The sequence below is a fragment of the Candoia aspera genome, chromosome 2 (genome assembly GCF_035149785.1).
Source record: "Candoia aspera isolate rCanAsp1 chromosome 2, rCanAsp1.hap2, whole genome shotgun sequence".
In the NCBI taxonomy this organism is placed as follows: Eukaryota; Metazoa; Chordata; class Lepidosauria; order Squamata; family Boidae; genus Candoia; species Candoia aspera.
Window position 1 is genome coordinate 16,633,366 of NC_086154.1, and position 23,568 is coordinate 16,656,933.

The following is a 23,568-nucleotide window of genomic DNA, read 5'->3' on the forward strand; positions in this document are numbered from 1 at the left end:
GTATGTGGACTCCATTCTCTCCTTCTACCACCACCCAAAGAATAGTCTTTGATGATTTTTCCAAAAATTGTTCAATAGGGCTAGCAACTTCAAGCTCTACGTACACTGGGTGGTTCATGTACATTTTAAAGACCTGGAACACTATACTCAATTTTTTGTCAATACAATGCGATTTCCAAGCTCAACAATGAACAAGGCCACACTATTAATGGTTAAATTAGATATTTCTTTTTCACCATGTTTATTACTAATGTACAAAATATACAAAACTTAGAGACATTGTGTTCCCCTCAGGAGAGGGGTTGCTGCACCCACTTCAAGATGAGGGGAGATGAAAGATGTTGTGAAGAGTCCACATCTTAAGAGACTGTTTAAAAAACCCACAACCAACAATGTAAATCAGGAAAACAAAAGTTACCCCCTAAATCATTAGTCTCCAGGTTGAGTTTTCACAGAAAACAGTTTGTAGGTTTCCCCTAATGGTAGACTTAGCACCAAGGGAAACCACATCTGTGCAGTCAATAGGGCACTGCAAGGGGTATTTTACAAAGGGGCAGATGGGGCATCATGGTTCAAGAGGGCATTGTGCAAGTGTCAGCTGCTGGAATTCCCCGCTCTAGGGCCTTGAGAGGAGCCATGGATTTCTTGCCCTTGGATCTCCCAGAGCGATCCACAAGCAGTTGCTGCACCCTCTCCCCTGCCTTACACACACGTTCCTAAAAAGGCCGGTTTTCCTGCTGATGCCAGCTCTTCCTCCAGACCAAAGCAATTCTTCAGTACAGGTCTGGTTCCCAGGAAGTTGAAGAACACAGCCCAGAGCCAAGTCAAGGCTGTGAGCAAGAATCTCCCCTTCCTTGGCTGGTTCCACAGGAATATTTACACAAACTGGTTTTTAAAAACCCTCTTTCAAGTCTCTTGTGCTTTCAAAGTCACTGGTTGCCTCATTTCCCCAGACGGGGAGGGAGAAGATGCCTCCCAACAGTTTCTCTTTTGGAGGGGTGGCAGTTCATCAGTAGCAGCAGATGCAGAAGGAGGAAGTAGTCACATTCCCTGGCTCCAAGCATTTAAAGGGCCTCACAGAAGCCATAAAAGCAGATGCAGCATCAGTCTGAAGGGGGAACGCAAGGCCGAGTCCAGGGCAGTGGGAATGTGTGCTGATGCCACAGTCAGGACAGGCAAGGAGAAAAGAGGCTCCGCGTGCTAGGGCAAGGGTGGCCCATTCACTCCAGGGTGGTAGAAGGCACAGTTGTTCTCGTATCTGCAGCTGCCTTTCATGGTGAAGTGGCGACATACGGGACGCTTCGACCTATCTGAAAGGCAGAAGGGAGGAAACAGAGCTGTCAGCTGCAGCAGCCAGAAAACCCAGAACATCATGCATATCGCTTTTCCCAACAAGCCTATTATTCTACATCTATCACAGGTCTGTCCAGAGCCCGGAAAGTAGAACATCAGCCTTACTTGAGCAGCACTAAGATTGCAATTTTAAAATGGCAAAAAGCATGGCATTAAAACAAAAGCAGAGCATTAAAGTAAGAAAACTCCATTCTTGCCCAGCCTAGCTTGACATGACTACACTTTAAAGTATTTGCTTTTCGGAAGAAAAAAGCAGCCCCCCTTCCCACCCCACCCCCCAGAAGCCTTGTATAAAAGGCCTCTCTTACTTGCCTCTATGGCTGCCTGCCTCCCCATGAAACCCAGAATGCTCCACCAATCCTCTGAGAAACCCCAACCCAAGGGCACAGGAATTAGTATTTCCAGTATTTACCTCCACCGTGGCCGCCTCCGTGCCCCCAGCCGTGGTCCCCTGGGTGACCTCTGCCATGGTCCCCTGGATGTCCCCTGCTGTGGTCCCCTGGATATCCCCGGCCGTGGTCCCCTGGATGACCGCCTGGATGTCCCCGGCCGTGGTCCCCTGGATGACCGCCTGGATGTCCCCTGCCGTGGTCCCCCGGGTGGCCCCCTCCTCCGTGACCTCCATGGCCACCACCGCCGTGTCCCCCTCCATGGCCACTGCTGCCGTGTCCCCCTCCATGGCCACCGCCCATGCTGTTGTTGGGAGGGCCCCCCCTACCATTGGGGGGACCACCACTCCGTCCACCTCCTCGCCCTCGGAAAGGAGGCTCTCCGCCTCTGCCGCCACGGCCACGATGGAAGGGGCCGGGGCCAGGGCCAGGGCCGGGGCCAGGGCCGGGACTGCCGCCTCTCATGCCTCCATGGGGCCCACCACGCATGCCACCATCAGGAGGATCCCAGTATCCATCATTGCACTGGGGAGGCGGTGGGCCCATCATCCGAGGTCCATTGGGCACACCAGGGCCTGGGGGCATGTTAGGGCCACCTGGGCCTCCGTGTGGTCCTGGCGAAGAGAGAAGAGGCGTAAGGCATGTGACTCCAGGCACTGTAAGACAACCACCCACCATCCGCAGCGCCTCCTGTAGACTTCCCCCTCTTCCCCTCCCCTCCCTCCATCTTGATAACATTGTCCCGTTCCCTTTTGACTGGCCTCGACTTACCGGGCATCGGTCCCGGCCCTCCAGGAGGGAAGTGCTGCATATTCTTGGGCCCTGGTGGGAATCCATTGGGGACTGGGCCAGGCCCCGGTCCAAGCAGCCCATGTGGAACTGTAAGAAGAGCAAAGCAGCTGTTAATGAAACATGACCTGACTGGGTTAAGGTATTTTTACTTTTAATGGCACTAGGTAGACTTGTATCTATCGAAGCTAATATTTGTAGCTCAGGGTTGAACTGAAGAGTCGTCAGCGCTCTCTGAGCCTTGTTGTTTTCTTGCAGACGTTTCATTGCCCGACTAGACAACATCTTCAGTGCAAAGAGGGAGTGGGCCTTGCTCTCAGTTTATACGCTGTGGCTTGCCCTGCTTGTGTTGGTGGGGGTGTTGTTCCCTCCTTGGGAGTTCTTTGATTGGGCTGTTGTTTGCTGCTTGGTTGATTGCTGAGTTGATAGTTCCTTGATTAGGGTGTATTGTGCTGTTTGATGGTTCATCCGGTGTTAATCCTAGTGTTAGTCTTTGCATATCTGGGTGTTGATTGCTGGCGGGGAGGTGTTCAGACCAGAACACCTCCTCGCCAGCAATCAACACCCAGATATGAAAAGATTAACACTAGGATTGACACTAGGATTAACACCAGATGAACAATCAAACAGTGTGTTATACCTTAATCAAGGAACTATCAACTCAGTCAGTCAACCAAGCAGCAAACCACAGCCCAATCAAAGAACTCCCAAGGAGAGAACAACACCCGCACCAACACAAGCAGGGCAAGCCACGGTGTATAAACTGAGAGCAAGTTCCCTCCCTTTTCGCACTGAAGATGTTGCCTAGACTGGCAATGAAACGTCTGCAAGAAAACAACAAGGCTCAGAGAGCACCAAGGGCTCCTCAGACTTGTATCTAACTGGGTCTCCATTTTCCTATCGGTACAAAGGGGAACGCAAGTCTGAGACCTCAGACAGGCTGAGGGGAAGGAAAGAAATACAGCTGGACGTGAGTCAACAGCTGGCCAAAACCGACTACTTCATACCCGGACCCCCAGTGGTTCTTTTACCTCCTGAAGGGCCTGGTCCAGGCTGGCCCTGCAGATTGCCAAGCAGGTGCTTGATCTTGTCAGAATAATCTGGTTGCTTCATCAGCTCTTCTGTTTTATGATTGTTTGAGCCACCCTGCACAAAACGGAAGAGAAATTGTGGAATTAGAAAATGTTTTGTTTCTTGCCCTGCCCTATCTCCTTTTGCTGCTCTGGTCCCATGTATAAACCTGCTTAAAAATGCTACTTGATACAAGTGAGAGATTCAGTTTCGTATCCTTCAGGCACTAGAGCAGAAAATGGGTTTCAAGAAAGAATCCCATTTATCAGCTTCACTTACTAAGGACTTGGAAACTCTCCTGTTCTTTCTATTACCCTAGTCTGGTTTTCTCGAACCTACATCTTTCTGGAGGTGTTTGGGCAATGTGAGACAGACAAGCTTGGGAGTAATTCAGGGTCCTGGGCTATCCTCAAAGGCAGAGGACGAGTGTGAATCAAGGGCTGGTGTTCGTGCTTTCTCAGTCAGCGTTTCTACTATTTGAAAAACTGCCCTGTGACGGCTCTAGTTACCATGATGGAGGTGAGAATCTCTTGCATGTTGATGGAAGAGCTGGGGTTGGGGCCCTGCGGATGCTTGCCTGCCCCCATGCTGCCCATGAGGTTGGCCAGGACCGGGGGCAGCTTGGAGCCCCCAGCTCCGTCCGGAGACTGCGAGGCGGTGGGTGGGTCGAGTCTTTCCTCGTAGCTGGCCTCATCCATGGAGCATTCCTGAGAGAGGTGACAGAGGAGACACAAGGCGTCAGGAGGGACTGGCTGCTGGGGAGCTGGGTGCTCAAACCCGAGGTGGGGGAGGGAGGCTGGCAACGAGAACTTGGGGCGTATGAAAGAGGGGTGGCTGGCTGACCCCAAGGCAAAGCAGCTATGCGAGGAAACATTCCCCATCTCCACTTTGTTTCCGTTACACAGAAAGGAAACGGAAACACAGAGAGGGGGAAAGGTCACAGCAGACGGGACTTCCAGTACCCTTTCAGGAAATTCTTTGATCCATATATGGACTTGGGAGCCTTATCTGTCAAGTACCCTGAGCTAAAAAATAGGGGTCCTATTTTATAATTTAAAGGCAAGCCCTGACTGTCATTCCCACTCTACTGCAGCCCACTTAGCTCTTTCTTTGTCTTTGAAGCGGGGTGGGATAGAAGAGGGACCAAGCACACTTACCTCATCTAAAGGAATCAGCTTGGGTGGCACCGGCTCGTAGGACTCTGGGTCTGGCTCATGAGGGCTGTCAGGAACACTGGGGAAAAGAAGGCAGCACAGATCGGCTTGGCGTTAATGCAGGGTGAGAAAAAAATGTATCAATCTGTAGAAGCTAAGACAACTGAGCCTGGAATGTTACACATGTCTGAAGTAGGAGGTTTAAACCTTTAGCCAATTTATGCTCAAATGCCAAATCGTACAGAAAAACGGGACTATCGATACGATTTCCTTCAGCCTTTTTTTCATTTCTCAGCTGTAATTCTTCATTGCTCTCTTCCTGAATACGTTTCTGAATCAATCTTCTCACATTTAAATCGTTACTATTTAGTCATCTATGCATAAACTGAGTTTTTTTTTTCCAGCTAGGGAATAGCCTAGAATCTTGTATATGTAACCCTCCACACACACACACACACACTTCAAATCCACCATATAGTTTACTCACCTCTCTTTGGAGAGGAAGATTTCCTGCAAAATGCCCTTTTCACGCTCAGCTTGAGTGAATTTCTCCTGGCTGCCACTTCCTGGCTGAACCAGTGGAGCAGGCAAATCAATGGGCTTTGGATAGACCCAGGGGACCTTCTCTTCCATAGCATCATGGCTAAGCCGACGGGCTGTCTCAAAGGCGTGGCGATCCAATAGTATCTCTCGTTTGGCAGCCTCACCAAAGTCCTTGATCTTATTTACATTAACTGTGGGGATTGAACAGAGAATACGTTCAACTTGTTTTTATTTATTTATTGAATTTATATGCAACTGAAACTCTCTCCACAACCCGAATTCAATCCCAGCGGAATATGAATTCTCGGGTAGCCGGCTCAGGTCGACTCAGCCCTCCATCCTTCCAAGCTTGCTGGGGAAGGTGACGACTTGGGAAGGCAATGGCAAACCACCCCACTACAGTCTGCCAAGAAAACGTCACGAAAGTGGCGTCCTCCCAAAGGGTCAGACATGACTCGGTGCTTGCACAGGGGACCTTCTGCCTTTTACCATCTCACTTGCATGTGAAAAGCTACAGTTAAAAAGTACAATAACAAAAAGATAGGGAAGAGTGAAGTCTAAACTTATACACAAGGCAACCATTTAATGGGCTCCACACTTCCATGGGACCGAATGAAGTTCTCGGTTCCATGGAACTTAATAAATGCCCAGGATTAGCTAGTGGGAGAAACTTCCTATGTCCACAAAATGCCCTAAAATTTATTTATTTTATTTTATTTTAATATATAATTATTATATATATAAACACACACATAAATATACACATATGAAGTTTTAAAGTTAAAAAAAAAATCCTAAAAAGTGAAGCACCGGCATATATTTGGGATTTTGTGCAATTTACTTATCTTTCAAGCAATCATTCTGTCTTCCTGTAAAATTGATGTGTTATGAGGAGCTGCATCCATTATGGCAGCCATTTTATGAAGCCATTCAAAACACTTTTAATAGTCTGAATGTGCCCAAAGCTGGACATTTCGTTAATTCTTTGCCCTATTCCACCCACTGTGTTTATTTTAAAGATTTTTGCTGTTGAATGCCACAGAAAGGGCCTAATTCTCCCTGCAGGAGAGGTAACAAGTTGGCTTCAAGGATTTTCAGCACTGGAATATCAGTATTATCATTTAAAGAAGAAAAAATAACATGACTGTTTGCACAGAGAATCCTGGGGAGAACCCAAGTATGCTTTGAATCTTTGTTATTAAGCAGTCAGAAATCTAGAAGTCAACAGGATTTAGTCTTTTCACTTAGTAACTACATGCTGATTTTTTCCTTAGCTTTAGAAGCAGGTAAAACTATGGAAGTCTTTGTGATTGCATAAATGTATTTTAGACCAGTGGTTCTCAACATAGGCCATATGTATGTCTCTGAGGGGATGACCTAAACTTAAGTGCCAGGTGTTTGATCAATTTGTCATAATCCTCACATCTCATCCTCTGTGCTGGTTTCAGAAGAATAAATATTGAAAATTACTACAGTTTACAGTATCTTAACAGCAACTCTGACGGGAGGTAAATGAGGCTCAGAAGGGGTCCTGAGCAAATAAAGGTTGAGAGTCCCTGCTCTAGACAAATGACAGGTGTAACTCTCTGTTCTGTGAGGCTTCCCAGTATCTTCTCTGCAATTTTCTGTTCGGAAAAGGGAAAACGCTCACCTCTCTCTGTCTCATCCAATTCAAAGTAGAAATATTCCCGCAGTTTATTCTCCTCAGGCCAGCTCACCGTTTTCTTCTTTTTGCCCTTCTTTGTCAGCTGGGTTGAATCAGCTGGGCTCTCAGTTGGCTTTGAATCCAACAAACCTCCATGCTCAGAGGAATCTGAAAAAGCACACATCCACTCAGCCATGATACTTTAAAGCACAATACATACACAATACTCAAGGAAAGAAAATCTACGATCACTCAGTACACCTTAGGCTGCCATGGTGCTCCAGGTATCGCTTGCATAATGAACAACATGGACCAGCTGGTTAGTACCTAGTAAAACATTTGCTAGCCAAGGCAAGCAAGATGGGAAAGTGTCCTGCCACAGCTACAGCACATCTCCTTGTTACACTGAAAGCACTCTTCTGCCCCCACTTACTTGTCTCCATAGGTTCGGGCACCTCCACAGCTGGCACAGGAGTACCAGGTCGATCCACATCCATTGGTTCTGAAGCGGGGTTCAGCTCAGGGGAAGATGGCTTGGCAGCAGTGGTTTCTGGGGCTGGCTTCCCTTCGAAAGGACTTGGCTGTAAACAGTGAGAAACACATACAAAGCGAATTAGTCGATTCCTAAATTTAAAGTCATCTCTGTAAAAGGAGGATTACTGGCTCTGCACGTTTCTTACCTTAGCTGCAGTTGGAGACAGGACTTTCTTTTTCTTCTTGATCTTGATTTCTGGGACCGGGGCAGAGTTTAGGGCATCCAAGAAGCCTAATCCTTCCATAGCTGGAGAGAAAATCGACAAGGGCTTGAAAACCATTCTGTACTAAAATACATATCCTAATGACATGGCTACCTTCCTTTCCAGAGCCACCAGGACTCTACTGACGTCCCAGTGTGGCACATCCTACCACGCCTCCCCGTCCCTCCTCAGTCAGCGCCCCCAACATTCCTGGATTTTACCCACTCTTACTCCCTGCCATCACCCCCAATCACCCCTGCCTGGAATAACTATGTTTTACTCTACACTGAAAGAAAACAGCCCTGTTTTGTTCTGTCTGTCAATCAAAAACATACAAAATGGACATATTTCAATTTGGGCATAAACTGCCCCAAACCCAGATATTCGGTGCATGTAACATTTTGTGCACAGAATATTTGTGCGCAGAACATTTTATATTCTTATATTTATGTATATTTATATTTTATAATGAATCTTTTATTCTTTTATTTACTTGTAAACCGCCCAGAGTCATTGCAACACGAGATGGGCAGTAAAGAAATATGATAGATAGATAGATAGATAGATAGATAGATAGATAGATAGATAGACAGATAGATAGATAGATAGATTAGCACATCCCTAACAAATGTGGAAAGATTTCAGTTGATAGGGGAATTCAGCGATTAATTTTAGGAGCAAGATCAAAACACCAGAGTTCCATTTTCACTGCCTCTAATCTAGCCACGTTACTCCTTAACTTCGTAGGTATGAAAAAGGAGAAAGCCTTACGCTGTGGGGGGATGATCTTCACTTTAATTTCCTTGGTAGCGTTGGGGGTGGTGTTGAGGGGTTTGTATTTCTTCTCAGCAGGTGGATTTTCCGCAACTGGGATTGATGTGCTATGGAGAAAAACAATCCTCAAGTTCAAAGAGAAGACACTGGATACCTCACAGGGTTGGTAATATCTTTCATGCCAAACAGATTCCCATTTCCACGTATGCACTTGATCTATTCAGTCTTTGACAAAAATATAAATTTGGAAGTAAAAGTAGTTTCTTCATTGTATGCCGTTTTATGAACATGCTGGTTTTTTCCTCTGTGATCGTCCCTAACCCCTTTGGTCTAGCCCACACGTCTTCAAGTTGCCAAGGCTGAGAAACAGCGGGCTAGCCCTTCCAAAGCTGCACAGGGCTCAGGGGGCTACAACCAAGGCAGACCAAACGTTCCCCATTTTCGTGGGCTGAAGGAAACATCTGGAATCTTAAGAGTATGAGTTTTGCAAAGAGCTGCTATGGAAGAGCGTGTTTATTTGGATGCAGCCTGTCACAAGATGATGATTTAGTAGAGGGCAACCCAGTTGGTGTTCTCCCTGCCATCTCCTAAGATGCTTCCTATTTCTGTTTGTCTTTTTAAAGCCTGGCTTAGACTTCTGAGAGCATTTCCTAAATACCTACATTTCTATATAACCAATAATGTTTTTAAAGTTGATTTCTGACTCTTTTAACACCAAAAGAATTGCACGCCGGCTCATGTATTAATTGGAGAAGACCAAGCTCTTATAAAAACGCAAAGAGAACAAGCTTGCCTGCGCTCCCAGTCTCCAAATATCACATCTCTTGTGCAGTGTCCTCCCCATCAACTTAAACCAGCAAGTTTGGGTTACAAGCTAGAAAGCTGGAGGCTTACAGTGCTTGAACAATCACACCCCCAGTTTCAGTCCTACGTATGGTAAACTAAGAGACAACTATGAAGAGCTTTCCTTCAAGACCATAATACTTACTTCTGTCTTTTCAGTGGTATTGGCTTCAAACTATATTTATCAGAGGTTACTGCAGCATTAATGTTCTTTTTCATGGGAATGAGTGATGGAGTCTCCATTTCCAAACCTACAAGCAAGCGGCAATGGTAACTAACAGAATAATTTGCAACTGTGAATCCAAGAAGCCCAGAATGTTCTGCAAGCATGGATTCAGCTATTCGCCCAAGGCTCATGAACAACTCCAGCCAGGCTAGGTTAGGATAATTCTCACATCATCACATAGCCATAGTAATTCTCACGGTGCTTACCTGTGGAACGGAATTTGGCGTGGCTGGGTGCTGTGGTGCGGAGAGATTTTGGTTTTTCTTTCTTCTTTTCAGGGGTCTCCTCAGGCTTAGCTTCTGATTTGGCTTCCTGAGGCTTCTCCTGAACGGGTGCTTTGCTTCTGTTTTCTTCCTTTCGTTTTTTCTTTTCTCGTTCTGCAAAGAACAAGTGAAGCCAGGAGCTCAGAAGGGCTGAAGGATTCATGCTTTCGAGCCTTTTCGAAGACACCCCTTTTATAATTCAACATCCAATCACATTTTTTGCCTTTCAGAGATAAAAGTCTAATATTACAATGTCTGAAAACTATGTATTTTCAGACATTGTAATATTACAATTACAGTGCGCAATAGCTTCTTGGCTTCTGGCCAAGATCAAGTGTAAAAAATGTAAACAAGACACTGGGGAAGAGAGGGCTGATCGATTAACAAGGGATGTTTAAAATACTGTTCCAGAACACATCCCTCCGGTCAGACCCGGAATACAAAGTAGGTGATATAAGCAGGTAGCGACACTGCAGTCCCACAGATTATGACAGTAAGAGTCTGGTTTCTCTACAGTAAAGCCATCCCAGTCCATGCTTCTATGGAAACACAAAGCCACTAACCTGTAGGCTGGGAGCTACTCTGAGAGCGGATCACACCCATCCAGTCGCTCACCAGTACGGAAGCCAGTCGACGGAGCTCTAATAAGGAAAGAATGCACAGGCACTCAATTAATTAAACAGGTTACTTCAAATAAAAATCTATCAACTCAGAACGGTGTCCAGTATTGGAATTCTGTATATGGCCAAGTGACAATTACCTTCATCGTCGCTTGACTTGCTGAGCTGCTTCACCAATTTGGCAGTATTGTTCTGAGAACAAGAAAAGGAGAGTCTCTGTTATATGATGCAGAAACCACTGGGTGTACCGCTGCGGGTTTGATCAGTCCTGCAACTGGGAGCGTTGTTTTGAGCACTGCCAATATATGATCTTGAAGAAAAGTCAAACCCCACAGTCCTCTTCCCTCCCTCAGCACCTGGAGCAAAACATTTTTTGCCTTGATCTTGAAAAAGGCGAATGAAAGGTCCCTGTGCAAGCACCGAGTCATGTCGGACCCTTCGGGGGGATGCCGGATTCTCTCTCGGGCAGCCGGCTCAGGTCGACTCGGCCTTCCAACCTTCCGAGGTCGGTGAAATGAGCGCCCAGCTTGCTGGGGAAGGCGATGACTGGGGAAGGCAGTGGCAAACCACCCTGCTAGAGTCTGCCCAGAAAACACCGCGAAAGCCTTGAGCTTGGAAAGGTAAATCAAAAGGACCACTTCCAACTTTGCTTAATTAACTAACTTGTTTCAGATGATCCACGGTCAGAGGTAAGTGTTGGAGTGTGAGTAGAATCTGCTGAAGAAGGGGTACATTACTGGATGCTTTTGAGCTTGTTAGCCACGTGTTAAGGAGCTTATAACCACCAACTTTGATGAATCTGTAGAATAAGGAGACAAAGACTTGGTTCATATGTAAAGGATATTATAGCTTGCTTGAAAACAGGTTATGAATAGCTGCAAGTAGCTAGATACACACTTTAAGCCAAAAGCAAGCAAAAATCACATTATTGTAATGACTGTAAAGAATAAGTGTCTGTACACACACACACACACACACACTTAAATTCTGTCATTTCTATTTTATTTCTGTTTTATAGTGTTAGGTAACTGTGTTCTCAGAATTTCCAAGAAAGAGTTGGAACTTGAATCTTATGTCCTTCTCCCCTCACCATCATCACTGCTCCCATCTGGACTCACGTTTCAGAATCCTGCATTACTCCTTCATTCCATTCAATTAACAAGTTACCAACGTATTGGAATCTGACTGAAAGCAGATCAAGCTGAACAGCTATGCAGAAGAGTGCCAGAAAGGTACAAGGAGGCCCAAGGGATCGAAATAAAATAAAATAAAATAGTACCTCAAAGGTACTGCTAGCAGACTCCGTTAAAAAAAACCTTGCTTTTAACACATTAAGCATCTTGCTTTCGGAACGAGCAGGCCGAACTTCGTCCCCCACAAACATTTGGCAGAACTTACTTTGCGAGTATATCCTGTGCTCGGGTCTGCAACAGAATGTTCAGGTAGATGCACCGACTGACCATCTTCTGCGCATCTTTCATTAAACTGAAATGAGAAAAGTCAAGAGTGGAAATTTTCAGAAGTTTGATTGGAAATAGAACGCCTGGAAGACTAGTCTGCCAAATGTACAAATGCCAGTTATGATCTGGGAGAAATAATTGGGGAAAAAGGCAATTAATCCATCCAATTATTCCATACCTGCATACCAACATCATGTGTGACATAACTGTAGGAAATTGTGGAAAGAGATACTGGACAACTTCCTCTTTAAAAAAAAAAAAGGTCAACATCCTTTGATTTTTTCCATGTAAGCAGCCTATAATTCATACCAGTACAGTAGAAAGAAAAATAAAAGTTGGCTTCAATGAAGTATTAAAAGTAGTACAGTATTTCACTACTCCAGTGTTTTGCAGTTACAGGCCATAAATGGATTCTTAACGCTAACACTTACTTAAAAATTTTAGTGATGCCTTCATGAGTTTTGACTTCTCCATCTTTGCCAAGGAAACAGTCCAGTCCTTTGAGGAGCTCCTTCGGGTCTATGGGTCTAGAACCCATATTTGCAAATTCTGTCAAACACAGGAGAGAGATGATCGATATTAAATTCTCCTTTGGGAGGAAAAAAATCAACAAAACTTAAAAAAACATTTTAAAAATAAATTTCCCAAAAGTTAAACAAGATTTGTCATTGCAGAATAGCAAAATGCAAAAACGCACGAGAACAGGTCACTGTCCTGCTAGGTGCAAAGTATTATCATACATCTTCTGATTAGTCCTTCTATGGGGGTTCTTAAAGTTTTGAGGACCAAATAATAAGCATTTCACTTAAACATACATTACTTCCTTTTGGTTAAGAAAAACAAAAAACATCCCAAATATCCCTTAATGTAAATTCTTATCTTTACTAGATCTTAAAACTACAGAGTCCATTTCTAAAACACGTAGATCTACACAAGCATTAATTTTGTTGATTCAGCTAAAATGGAGGTCAACTTATCTAAAATCCATGGCACCTATTTAGTCCAAATCCCAGAACACTATCTCCCTGCCTTATTTTCCAGATAGGATATTACGATTTCTTCTGCCCCCAGATTTACCATTTATGTGTCTTCACTTAAAACAAACCCATCCTAATGTATGGATTTCTCAGTCCAAGTTTATTCAGAAAAAGCCTCACTGAATTTAATTTATTCCCTGCTAAGTAGGTAGGTATCAAAGACTATGTTCTTCTTTCTTAATTAAAATCAGAATAATTTTTTTTGGTGGTAGTATTTCTCCACCTATACTATTTGTTTTGTAGCATTATAGCACACAGAACAGTATTGCATACAAATACCTGTGAAGGACACTTAAGGATACTACATGAGCTGCTACAAATGATGAACTATCCCAGTGGAACTCCATAAACACATTATGGATCTCATTTGTCAGATCTAACCGATATAGCATAGTAACCAAGTCCTAAGCTTTTTGTTTCTCTGCTGTCATTATTTAAGATTTCTGCTACCCAGATCCTGGTGTCTTCTAGAAAACCCATTTGGTTGTTGGATTCACACACTTGCTCACTAAATGAGTCCCAAAAGTAGAAATTCAAATGGAAAATATTTAAAGCACCTTACTATACATGGTATGAATTACCTAATTGCCCTCAAATCTTAATGCTCAGTGGGAATCAGCTAGTTGATTGCAAATTATAGCCAAGGACAGTGTTCTTAATCATAGGGTTTGTTTGTGCTCAGAAACTTATCACTTCCTGTGCAAGACTGTTACGTGGTTCAGAAACCTGCCACAATTCTTTAGCCAGAGCACTGTGTATTTTGAAGATAAACTATCCAAGATGGTAGCATCAACAAATGTGTTTTTAATAAACTTGCGTTGCTTGTACTTGACTTTTTGTTGTCAGAGCTTAGCTTATGTATTCTAAGAACGTAAGTTTAAATATGTCAAATTACGAACAAAATTAGCTTTATCCGTTCCAATTAAATTTGGGCCACGCATGGCTGACAGCTGCTCAAAATTGTTGGGCCCTAATTTTAACTTCTAGTTATGCTTAAGGCAGCTTTTTCTTAATTCCTAACGCAGTTCATCTAAGTGCTTTAAGATATAAAACATACTACCTACAACTGGCCTTCCCATGTTTATTAGGCTCTGCATGAAAAAGCCCATAGTGTCCTGTGTTAAGTAGCAGGTTGCAAATCCCATGGCAAAGCGTGTTTTTTGGTATTGCCCCATTGCACTAAAGGTGTAGTTCTTGAAATTATGGTAGCCTGTGGTTTAACCATCTTCATTCTATTGGATTAGGTGTGGACATGTTCAGCAACAGCCTTGCCACTGCATTACAAAGCACGCAGAGCGCATAACCAGGCGTTATCTGAGGCAAGCTCTTTCAAGTTTGATACAGTGAAACTGTCCATCTTAATACTGTCCAGGAATACTCCCTTTTGAGTGTAAAACACTTGTGGCACAATAAATGTACCTTAATGTAATAACCTATTATGTCACCTTGCAGCAAGTGACACCACTTTTGCAAAATGAAGTATACTAAGCTTCGGCCTTCCCTATTAGTATACGGAATCATTTTTTAAAGCCTCCCACAGCATTAACCGCATCTCTGCAGTAGAAGCAATGGCTGATAATCAATGGAGCAGTCGTCTTTGGGTTTTTTTTTTCACAGCCAATGTCTTCAGCAAATTGGACTAAGCAGATATCCCACTTTTCCAAAGCCATGTAGATTAGGTTTTGTTTAGAAATTATTTTCCTCAAAAGCAGGAGGGCCCAGGTCCAAGTGTGCTCCCATGTTTTGGATATTGGTAATTCTAAAAAGTCCATGGCCAGAAGAGATCAATATCCTGTTATATTTTCGTATGAAGGAAAATGCTATCCAGGAACAGATGACAGCGGAGTGGGGATTGTAAAGTTGTTACCAGCCTGTGGTGACTTGTGGAGTCCTTGTGTGGCTTCAAGTCCAGTTCTGAAGAATTGGTATTGAAGGTCCGTATTTGTGAGTTCACCCAGTAGCGGAAAGGCCAAATGAAGTGGGCTTTGGAGACTGAACTCCCCTTTCACCCCACAATATGGCCTTCCACATGCAAGGCAGCAACACAATTGTTGAGGAAAACTTGCACTGATGAAACTTGGGCTCAGCCTGCTTTGGTGAAGAGGACCTCAGTCTCCAGAGCTGTCATTCTGGCACTTTTTCAGCACTACAACCCCAGGAGAGAGTTAAAAAATACAAACGTTACTTATAATTTATGCCATCTTAGATTCTAAATCCCCACAGCTGTAGTGGTTTTGCCAATAGACTTTGAGGACACCTATCCCAGCAACCAGAGGAGAGTATTCTTTTGACTCATACGGCCCTTGATGATGATTACCTGATTAAAGACTGAAGTTCTGACTGCTAACTGAAGTTCTGTTAGTAGCAAACGGCATTTCAAAAACAGTATTATTACATGGTCCATAATGATGCTGTAATTTTATTTTTTGAAATAGGAGGCAGGCTTTCATACTTCTGCTTGGTTCTCTCTGCCCCATTTGTTCTGGCATAATGATTGGGGGTCTGCAGGTCTATAACTGAAGTAATTCTGAGTACTGGGTATATTACAGATCATGTGAACCTGAGATTCTAGGCTGTTCTAAAATTTTACTTTCCTTAGCTAACAGATTATGATTACAACTTTACTACAGATATCTAATGCATGTCAGAATTTACATCTTTATGAATATTAGTAAGGAATTCCTACATAATTTGAGAACTTTACATTATAAACCAACTTTTTTTAAAAGAAATGAATACTTAGAAATCAGTGTGGCCACCATCTTGAATTTAATCAAGGTTTACAGGATAAAGCTTCACTTTTAAGAAAACTAAGAATCCAGCAGCACCTGAAAAGACTAATAAATACATTAAGGCACATATGCTTTCAAGAGATAATACTGGACACATGTAACAAAGGGGGCAATTCAAGACTATAAACCTTTAATTTCTCCTCCTTTTAAAAGGTATGTTTTAAGGCAAGGGATTAATTAGTTGATACATAATTTGAAACTAATCTGTTTCACAATGTTCACCCCCAACCAAGGTCTTCTAGAATTCTATTTTTTTTTTTTTGCATATACACAAAAGTACAATGTTTTGACTCAAATAGTATGCAATTACTTCTCACAAAAGATTTCTACCTGATCAAAAGTTAAGATTCTGAAAAACAGAATTTTAGAACATCTGGCTTAAAATTTTTGAAGACCCAAAACTTAAACTTCATCTCTTATTAAACCTTCTGTAGAAATTATAGACAATTTAGCAAGAACTACACTTAGGAGGTATTGCTATGAAAACTATTTTTGTGACTATACAGAAAAAAGGGAGATATTATTTCAAATAAGGAAAATCAGATGTGATGCAAGAGCATTTGGACTAAGGATGAGCGATTAGGCCAGATACACCATTTTAGCAAAAATGCTCATTCTTTCAACCAAACATGTTTATCTTGATGCCTATTTCAAATAATGTCCATTTAGACTGCAGTTTTAATTTGAGGAACTAAAGTGGCTACCCAGCTGCATTTTAAGCTTTTATTTATGTTTTAAAACTGCGAGAGACTGAATAGGCAGTTTTATGGCAGTAAACTTTTGAACTGTAAGATTTAACTATTAAAACCTCTGCTCTGAGTCAGGTTCTAAAAATAAAAAGCTATGAAAAAGTTGTCTTAAGACGTACTAATCAAATTAGGTTAGATATTAGCAGAAAATGTCTCTATTTTTCCTGCAGCTGATTCTATCTTTAGTGCATCTCCATAAAATTAACTTTAGTTAGCAAGTCTGAACAGACGATGCAAGTTTCATTTCAGATTATCAAACAGAGGAAGTTTCAAAAACATTCTGAAAATGTGCTTTATTATAACTAAAGCAGCTGCCCAATTAGTAACTATATATTCACTTGGAAGCACCTCCCACTAAACCTGTTTTCAACTATACAAATGCTGAGCAAAACTATATTGAACAGAATGAAAATTCAAGAATTATCAGCAGTTTGAAAAATAATCCAAACTTGGAAGGTTAAATAAAAAGCAGTGATATATACATTAGAATAAGCAGTTTTCTAATGTAACTACCAGTTAAATAAATTTGACACCATTTATTCATCATAATCTCAATATGGAACTGGGCTTCCTATGAAGCTCAGCACTGGTCAACATATACTTCATTGATAAATGTTCCTAATTAACCATGCCACTCTTTCTCACATCTGAAATGTAACTGGACTAAAAAACCAAACCTAACTCAAATCTGAAGTTGTTGGAGATCGTAACAGCATGTTTTTTAAAAAAAATAGTTCTGCACTTAGCTAAATCTCGAGTATATGCATTAAATTTCATTGTTAGGGGGGAAAAGACTTCAGAAGCTAAACTCTAAGTTTACAACCCTTGTAACTGAAAAAAAGTTGAATTATCGGGGTAATTATTTGTCATCCTATTTTTATTCAGTTTAGCATGGCTGTGAAAAAAATCAACAAGCACACGTAAGCTTAAGCTTTACACACAATAGCCTCTAGTCCTAAATGTATACACAGGGAAAAGTAACCGCATCATAGGCCTTATTCCATTTTTCAATTTCATTTTAATGTGTTTGGAACTAATTTTATTATGAAGCACAATGTCAACATGCAGTGGCTGGGCTAAGAAGCACCAAATAAATTTTCGATACATTCTACTTGTATCCTACACTGCTGGTTTCCAGATGCTGCATACATAGTATATTTAAAATTAAAGGAATCTTTCTTTGCGATTTCATGATCACATCCTTAATTTGATAAATGATCTAAAAACAAGAAATTCAGTCTCGGAGAGACACTTGTTAAATATCAAACTTCTTATAATTCAGTCATAGTACTGCCATAGTTCAGTACAGAACTATGTCTGAACAAATCATCTACACTCATCAAGTGACAATATTCTTTAAATGTTTCTCTAACCCAAATTAATTTTTAGAAGCTATGTTTGTTTTAAATCTTTGATGTCTTATCATTTCTCAGTATTCAATAGCGTTTATACATTTTATACCCGGAACTGATGGATATGGTAGACAGTTCATTAAGTTTAAATAGGTTACCTTAATCACATAAGAATCTCAATGGAATAAAACATACATGCTATTTTCATCTTTCCAGAGATCAACCTTTAAAAAGGAGATGGGCAAATACTAAATACTGAATTTAGCTAACTGCTACCACCACTGTAATTGTCAGACAATTGCACAGTAACTTTAGATCCAACTTGCAACAAAGATACCAGTTTTTTGTACATCGTTCAATGCAACAAAACCAATTTTAATAGGGGCACCTATAACTATTAATATCTAAAAAACGTAAATTTGATAGGAATTGTAATATGGGGGACCTCCAGCATATCCCACCAAGACATTCCCATAAAAATAACGAACAGTAGGTTGTTAACTGTTGTCAGATGCAAGCCAGTCAGATCCATGCTATTATATTGCTTTGGTATTCATGAAAAGAATCCTGGAAACCTTTCCAAGAATCCCAGAGCCTGGATTTGCTGGAGCAAAAACAAATTTAACATTTAAGCTCTCAAAGCCTGGATAAAAAACTGAGAAAAATGAGGGGGGACATGGAGGGGAAGGAGAGGCAAGATATGGGTACTTGAAACACAAACATTAACTATTTATATATGTCAAATTTGCCATCTCCAAAGTGCTCCAATTCACCTGAAAATGAATTATCCAAGATTTGACTCCGGAAAATCATTCATTTGGTACGTTTATAGTATCAAGATTTTAATCCAACAAACACTTGTATATCCTACACCTCTATTAATTTGTCAGCAAAGTGTTTTAAAATGTGTTCCCAAGGGAATTATTATAAAGTTACGATTTCTGAATGTTTTACTTGCTATTACAAGTACTCAGTTCATTATTGTACTGTCGTGTGCTAAAGGCCCCTACCCCAAGAATGTCTTGTCAATCCATCAATTGTAGAGATAGCAACTACTGCAAATAAATCAATTCCATTTGAAGTCAGAATTTCTGGAGTGACAAGCTATTTTCATTTTCAACCATAAAGCAACTGAATTAGTATCAAAACAGCCTAAGCATATTCTGGGTTGAGACCATGGGAGCCATCCCAGCCCCCTTACTACAGTAGCCTTTGCATTAGTAACAATGTTTAAAAGTAATGCAACGATCTTCAGGCATACTGGGAAGCATACCCTTTTAAGGACTGTTCCCAAGCATTATCAAGCTATGAATTAGAAGCTAAGGCTGCAGTCTGCAATACCTTTTAGAGAAAAAAGTGGCATTACTGAATGCTGCCTGAACACCAAGAACTCGCTAAATTAAATTGGACGTAAACTTGAAGCACTCTTAAGTGGACTCATTTAACTTTCAGTTCCATCCAAATTACACATTATTTAGCCCACCCGAGTGAAATTTCTAGTAAGTATGCTCAGGAGTGAAGGTTATATTCTTTGTCCATATAAAATGAGGATTTTCTCCCAAGAGATACCTCTCCATTTACACAGTGCTCAGTAAGCAGGGGAACATATTGCCATGTTGAACTATTATCCATCAAATTTATGGCCAGGTTCTAGTTCAATCTCAGATTTCCTTCAGTAGATGTTTGAAAAACCCAACTTTGTCTTATATAAAAAGAGCAAGCCAAGTTAACAAGGTTGGCTTTCCACTTGTGTTTTTACATCACAGAAGGAATTTTACCCAGGTTGCTCCGTGTTATGACATTTCATTGCCTCATCTAATTATTGACTGACATAATAATGTAGCTGCAATACAGGAGCTAAGCCACAAGAGTAGTAGTTAAAGCTGGAGTCTGCGGCAGCACAATTCTGTGAAACTATACAGCAGCTTAACCTTCCAGAATCAAAATTTCAGAATCCTAAACAAACCAAGATTCTAAAAGCATTGTTTTCTGCCCATAGAAAGGGAATCCTCTGAACAATGGATTTGGGGGAAAGCCTTGTATTTCCCTATGTATCTTTTCATTAATTTGTTGGTAGGCTGCTGTGCTGTTATTCAAACCAATACTTGTGTAAAAACTTAATCTTAACTTCAACAGTTAATTGCCCATTTCACAATGCAAACATTAATATTCACCTATTTGTTAGCCCAAAAGATTAATGTGTAGTTACATTACCCTATTTTGCTGCAATTTAAAATGCCTTTTACATTGTGCCTTAGTTTTATTACAACTGTTGTAGGCTGTTCTAGGCTGAGATCCGAACTTCATAATCAAGTGTTTTGAAATACATCATTTGTGAATTGTACAGAAAACAGAATACTAAAGATGGAACTGTTATTTTCTGCCAAGTTTACAGTCAAGGCTGCCCTTATGCAGCAGCTTACCTATTCCACACCCTCAAGTTAAATTGAGACTTTGTTCTGAACAGAGCACCTTGAGATGTTCTTGTGCGTAATGAGGTGCACCAATTACCAAATTTTAGTCATAACAGTATCACCCATTTTAAAAAAAGGGAGGGGGATGTTTCTATATGAAATGCTACCACCGGAGGAATAGATGGAGGCATTAATTTCAGCTTTGTGAAATGTTTCCCCACAGTATTAAATAATCATTGCTTAAATGAGGAAAAGTCACAAAGGCAGCATTTCTTAAATGCTATCTGATTTTCATGCAGACCCATTTAAGAAACTTTTATAGAATTAACCAAGCTGGGAGGGAGGAATTTTAGCAGCCTCAGCAGATTGTCAAACATTTAACACCCGTAACAGCCTGCATGCATCAGTAGGTGTCACTTCATGGTGTTGACATGGAAGAGAACAGCAGCAAAAATAAATAAATAAATAAAAACCAAAGTGGTCTGGAACAGAAATGAAGGTTGTGAAATGTAATTAATACCATAAAGATTTTGCTTACCAGGTGAATTGTGGCTGTTCCCCTCCCTTTGGTGAGGTAATACAAGTAGCTGGATTCCCATTTTTTCCTAATGATCACTTCTTTCCTAGTACATTGTACAGGAACGGTGGAATGTGGCAAATTAATACAAGACGTACCCCCACCCTCACTCCCTTTGTGTACATGTGGCCAAAGAAAATGAAAATACAACCCCCCTCCCCCTTTTTTTTGTAGTTCCAGCAAGTGTCACTGACACTAAATATTTGGGGTCCAGTGGTAGCATTTCATCTTAACAGTTAGACCTGAGAAAACTAGGAAACATGCTTCCCTGACCCATATCCCATTTCGGAGACCTGAAGATGAAAAAAGAGGAAAGGGAAAAGAGGACACAAAAAAGGTTGCCGGTCTATCACAAATATAGGCACTTAGTAAATTTGTCTCAAAACAAATACAGCAAACACGTAGGTATCACGGAAATCCAAAGCTCTCATGTGATGTTGAAACCTTAAAAAAACTCAGTGGATTTATGATAATACTTTGCACTTCTATCAAGCTGTACCTAGAGATTTCCTATAGATGAAGCAGTAGCGGAAGTTTGTTAAATCATTTTGGAAAAGTGACAAAATGGTTAGCCAGTTCTCCCCTCCCCAACTGCTTGCTCTGGGCTCCAAACACAAGCTATTGAAGGGGAGGAGCTTGCTACAAGCTGCTTACATCAGCTCTTGAAAGCCTCGTGGGTTCTTGTATAGAAGGAAAGAAAAGAAGCGGCGCCATTTTAGAAGCATAGGTGATTAAGGAAAAAAAAGCAAGAGGCTTCAGAAATCTATTGAGAGGAAACTATATAGCAACACAACCCCCATCACATGCACAAATTCTATCATTTTATGTCAGTTCTATCAACTAGAACCTATTTAACACAGTTGAAAAAAGGGGATCCCTTGTTGGTGAGTGCCGGAGACTCAAAGAACCTCTCATTATTCACCACTGTAGGGTCAATACCTCTTGCCCCCTCCTGTTTTTTCAGTAGATGAGATAGATGAAATAAAAATGGAAACATCCTGTAAAGGAAAATTATAATGCTGCTTGTCAGGGACAAAAGGATTAAAAATAACACTGCCGTAGTGCAGCAAGGGGAGTGAGAAAAATAGAAAGATGAACATTTTAAAAGCAAATTAAGATCTCACTTGAATCCAATTGGTCTCTATTTTTCTATTAGCGAGTTTTTAAAAAAAATATTCGTTTAAAACGATTTTCCAAACTCATTTTGCAATCTTTATTTGTAGATTGCCTTTTTCAGTATTACAAACCTACATATACATTATAAAACCTTCACGTTTAAAAAACACAAACCCCTTAACATTGAAATACTTAGAAATATAGGTGCTATGACACATCATCCCATCCTTAAAAATGACTCTCTTCTGGCTACTACTGTACTCAGTTATTGCTTTCTTTGTCCCAACTCTTGCCCTGCAATCTTTATGTACAGATTGCTTATTTAATTCAAAAACTTGTTGTCTCCCACACAAAGAAGCAGCACTTTATAGTTCAGTCACCACCATCTGTTATGTGGGAGCTCATTAACCCTTGACAGTCCTGGAGATGATGGATTTTCTAAGAGACCATCATTCTCCTTATATATACATTTTCGGTGGCAAAATGCCTGCGTCTTAAGGGTTAACACCTCAAACAAAACCCACTTTCCCACAATTTTTTTGTCTTTTCTTCGTGCCATTAGCTCACTTCGACACGGATGAATTTTTTTTTGGTCAGTTGGTTGAAAATGCGACACTTACTATCCAATTAATTTTCTCGTCGACAGCGCCTCAAGGTTTAGCTTTTTTGGATTAAGCTGTGTTTTTAAAGAAAAAAATGAATTTGGCTTTGCTCATTTTAAAAAAAACCAACTTTTTGTAACAAAAAGTTGCTTGATAAAAAACATCAGGGAAAGTTGTTGCTAAATATTAATTTTGGTTTATGTTTTTAGTGGCAGTTGTTCTCCTTCAGATCATAAAGAATTTTAACAGCTTCCCAATACAGACGATCAGAAATGTAGATGGCTTTTTTGTGTGTCGTCTCAGAGGCTCAACTGTGGGGGAATTTTTCTTTGTTTCACGAAGTTCAACGGTGTCTCAAGACCAAAGGAAACCTATAAAATGAAGGAAAAAAATTACAATTAGATTTCAAAAATTTAACTTCAAAGCAGGTAAGAGAGATAGCGTTTGTGTAAAACATTGCTCTTCGTAAATTTATCATTATCCTAAAACGTTTTTATCAGGTTGAAAGAACCAGAGGAGAGGAAATAAATTATCGAACCATGTTAATTTACGTTTTAAATGCTCACTTTTAAGTGGCTCGGGGTTTTTTTTTTTGTTAGGGAGAACTGAGTAAGGGCTTTCTTGAAGGTTCAAATTACCTTCATTATAGCCTAAGGAGAAAAAAAAAAAAGGATTTGCAAATGCCAATAACAATGTATTGGGGGGAGAAAGAGGAAATAAAATTATCAGACCGTAATGCCCTTTTGTCCCCTCCCAAGCCGTTCCCGTAATAACGTTGCCAGAAACACCGTACTCACCTTTAAACAGACCCCAGAATGGCCGAAGGGAGCGCGCGCGGAGGCTTTTATACCAGGCCACTCCCTCCGCTTAACGCCTCCTCCCACCGTCGCGCGCTGCGCCCAAAGAACAAAGCCTGGGCCGTCTCCCCCGCCCAATCGGGTCGCCGCGTTTCCCTAAATACGGGGCAAAATTTATATCGACGCACACGGTTCGAATCGTCTTTTGAAATGCAGTACATAGGTCTGCGGAAAATTAAAAAATAACGTGGAGCAAGCTTGTGAC

At 41.3% G+C, this 23,568-nt stretch overlaps 1 protein-coding gene across 3 annotated transcripts; it reads right to left on the reverse strand.

Annotated features, from left to right (window-relative positions):
* Positions 1-212: 212 nt before the first annotated feature.
* PPP1R10 (protein phosphatase 1 regulatory subunit 10) lies at positions 213-23,374 on the reverse strand. Of its 3 annotated transcripts, XM_063291325.1 has the most exons (20): positions 23,304-23,374; positions 22,525-22,877; positions 12,299-12,416; positions 11,806-11,892; positions 11,071-11,206; positions 10,548-10,599; positions 10,351-10,428; positions 9,731-9,901; positions 9,444-9,549; positions 8,453-8,562; positions 7,625-7,725; positions 7,378-7,525; positions 6,951-7,112; positions 5,244-5,490; positions 4,760-4,835; positions 4,112-4,309; positions 3,563-3,677; positions 2,514-2,621; positions 1,766-2,356; positions 213-1,310 (listed from the first exon to the last, which is right to left on the reverse strand). In XM_063291325.1, the coding sequence occupies exons 3-20, from the start codon at positions 12,403-12,405 to the stop codon at positions 1,201-1,203; spliced, it is 2,703 nt and encodes a 900-aa protein (XP_063147395.1). In that variant the 5' UTR covers positions 12,406-12,416; positions 22,525-22,877; positions 23,304-23,374; the 3' UTR covers positions 213-1,200. The 3 variants fall into 3 exon arrangements, with proteins under 3 accessions (XP_063147395.1, XP_063147394.1, XP_063147396.1); XM_063291324.1 differs by lacking the exon at positions 23,304-23,374 and having other exon boundaries at positions 22,525-22,960; XM_063291326.1 differs by lacking the exons at positions 4,112-4,309; positions 23,304-23,374 and having other exon boundaries at positions 22,525-22,960.
* Between the last annotated feature and the right edge of the window lie 194 nt (positions 23,375-23,568).

Coding starts and splice junctions, on each gene's coding strand:
- PPP1R10 (XM_063291325.1), bottom strand. CDS start 12,405: ATGGGTTCTAGACCCATAGACCCGAAGGAGCTCCTCAAAGGACTGGAC. Junction 9,902..10,350: donor GAGTAGCTCCCAGCCTACAG/GTTAGTGGCTTT, acceptor TGTTCTTTGCAG/AACGAGAAAAGAAAAAACGA. Junction 4,310..4,759: donor AGCTGATTCCTTTAGATGAG/GTAAGTGTGCTT, acceptor CACCTCTCTCAG/GAATGCTCCATGGATGAGGC.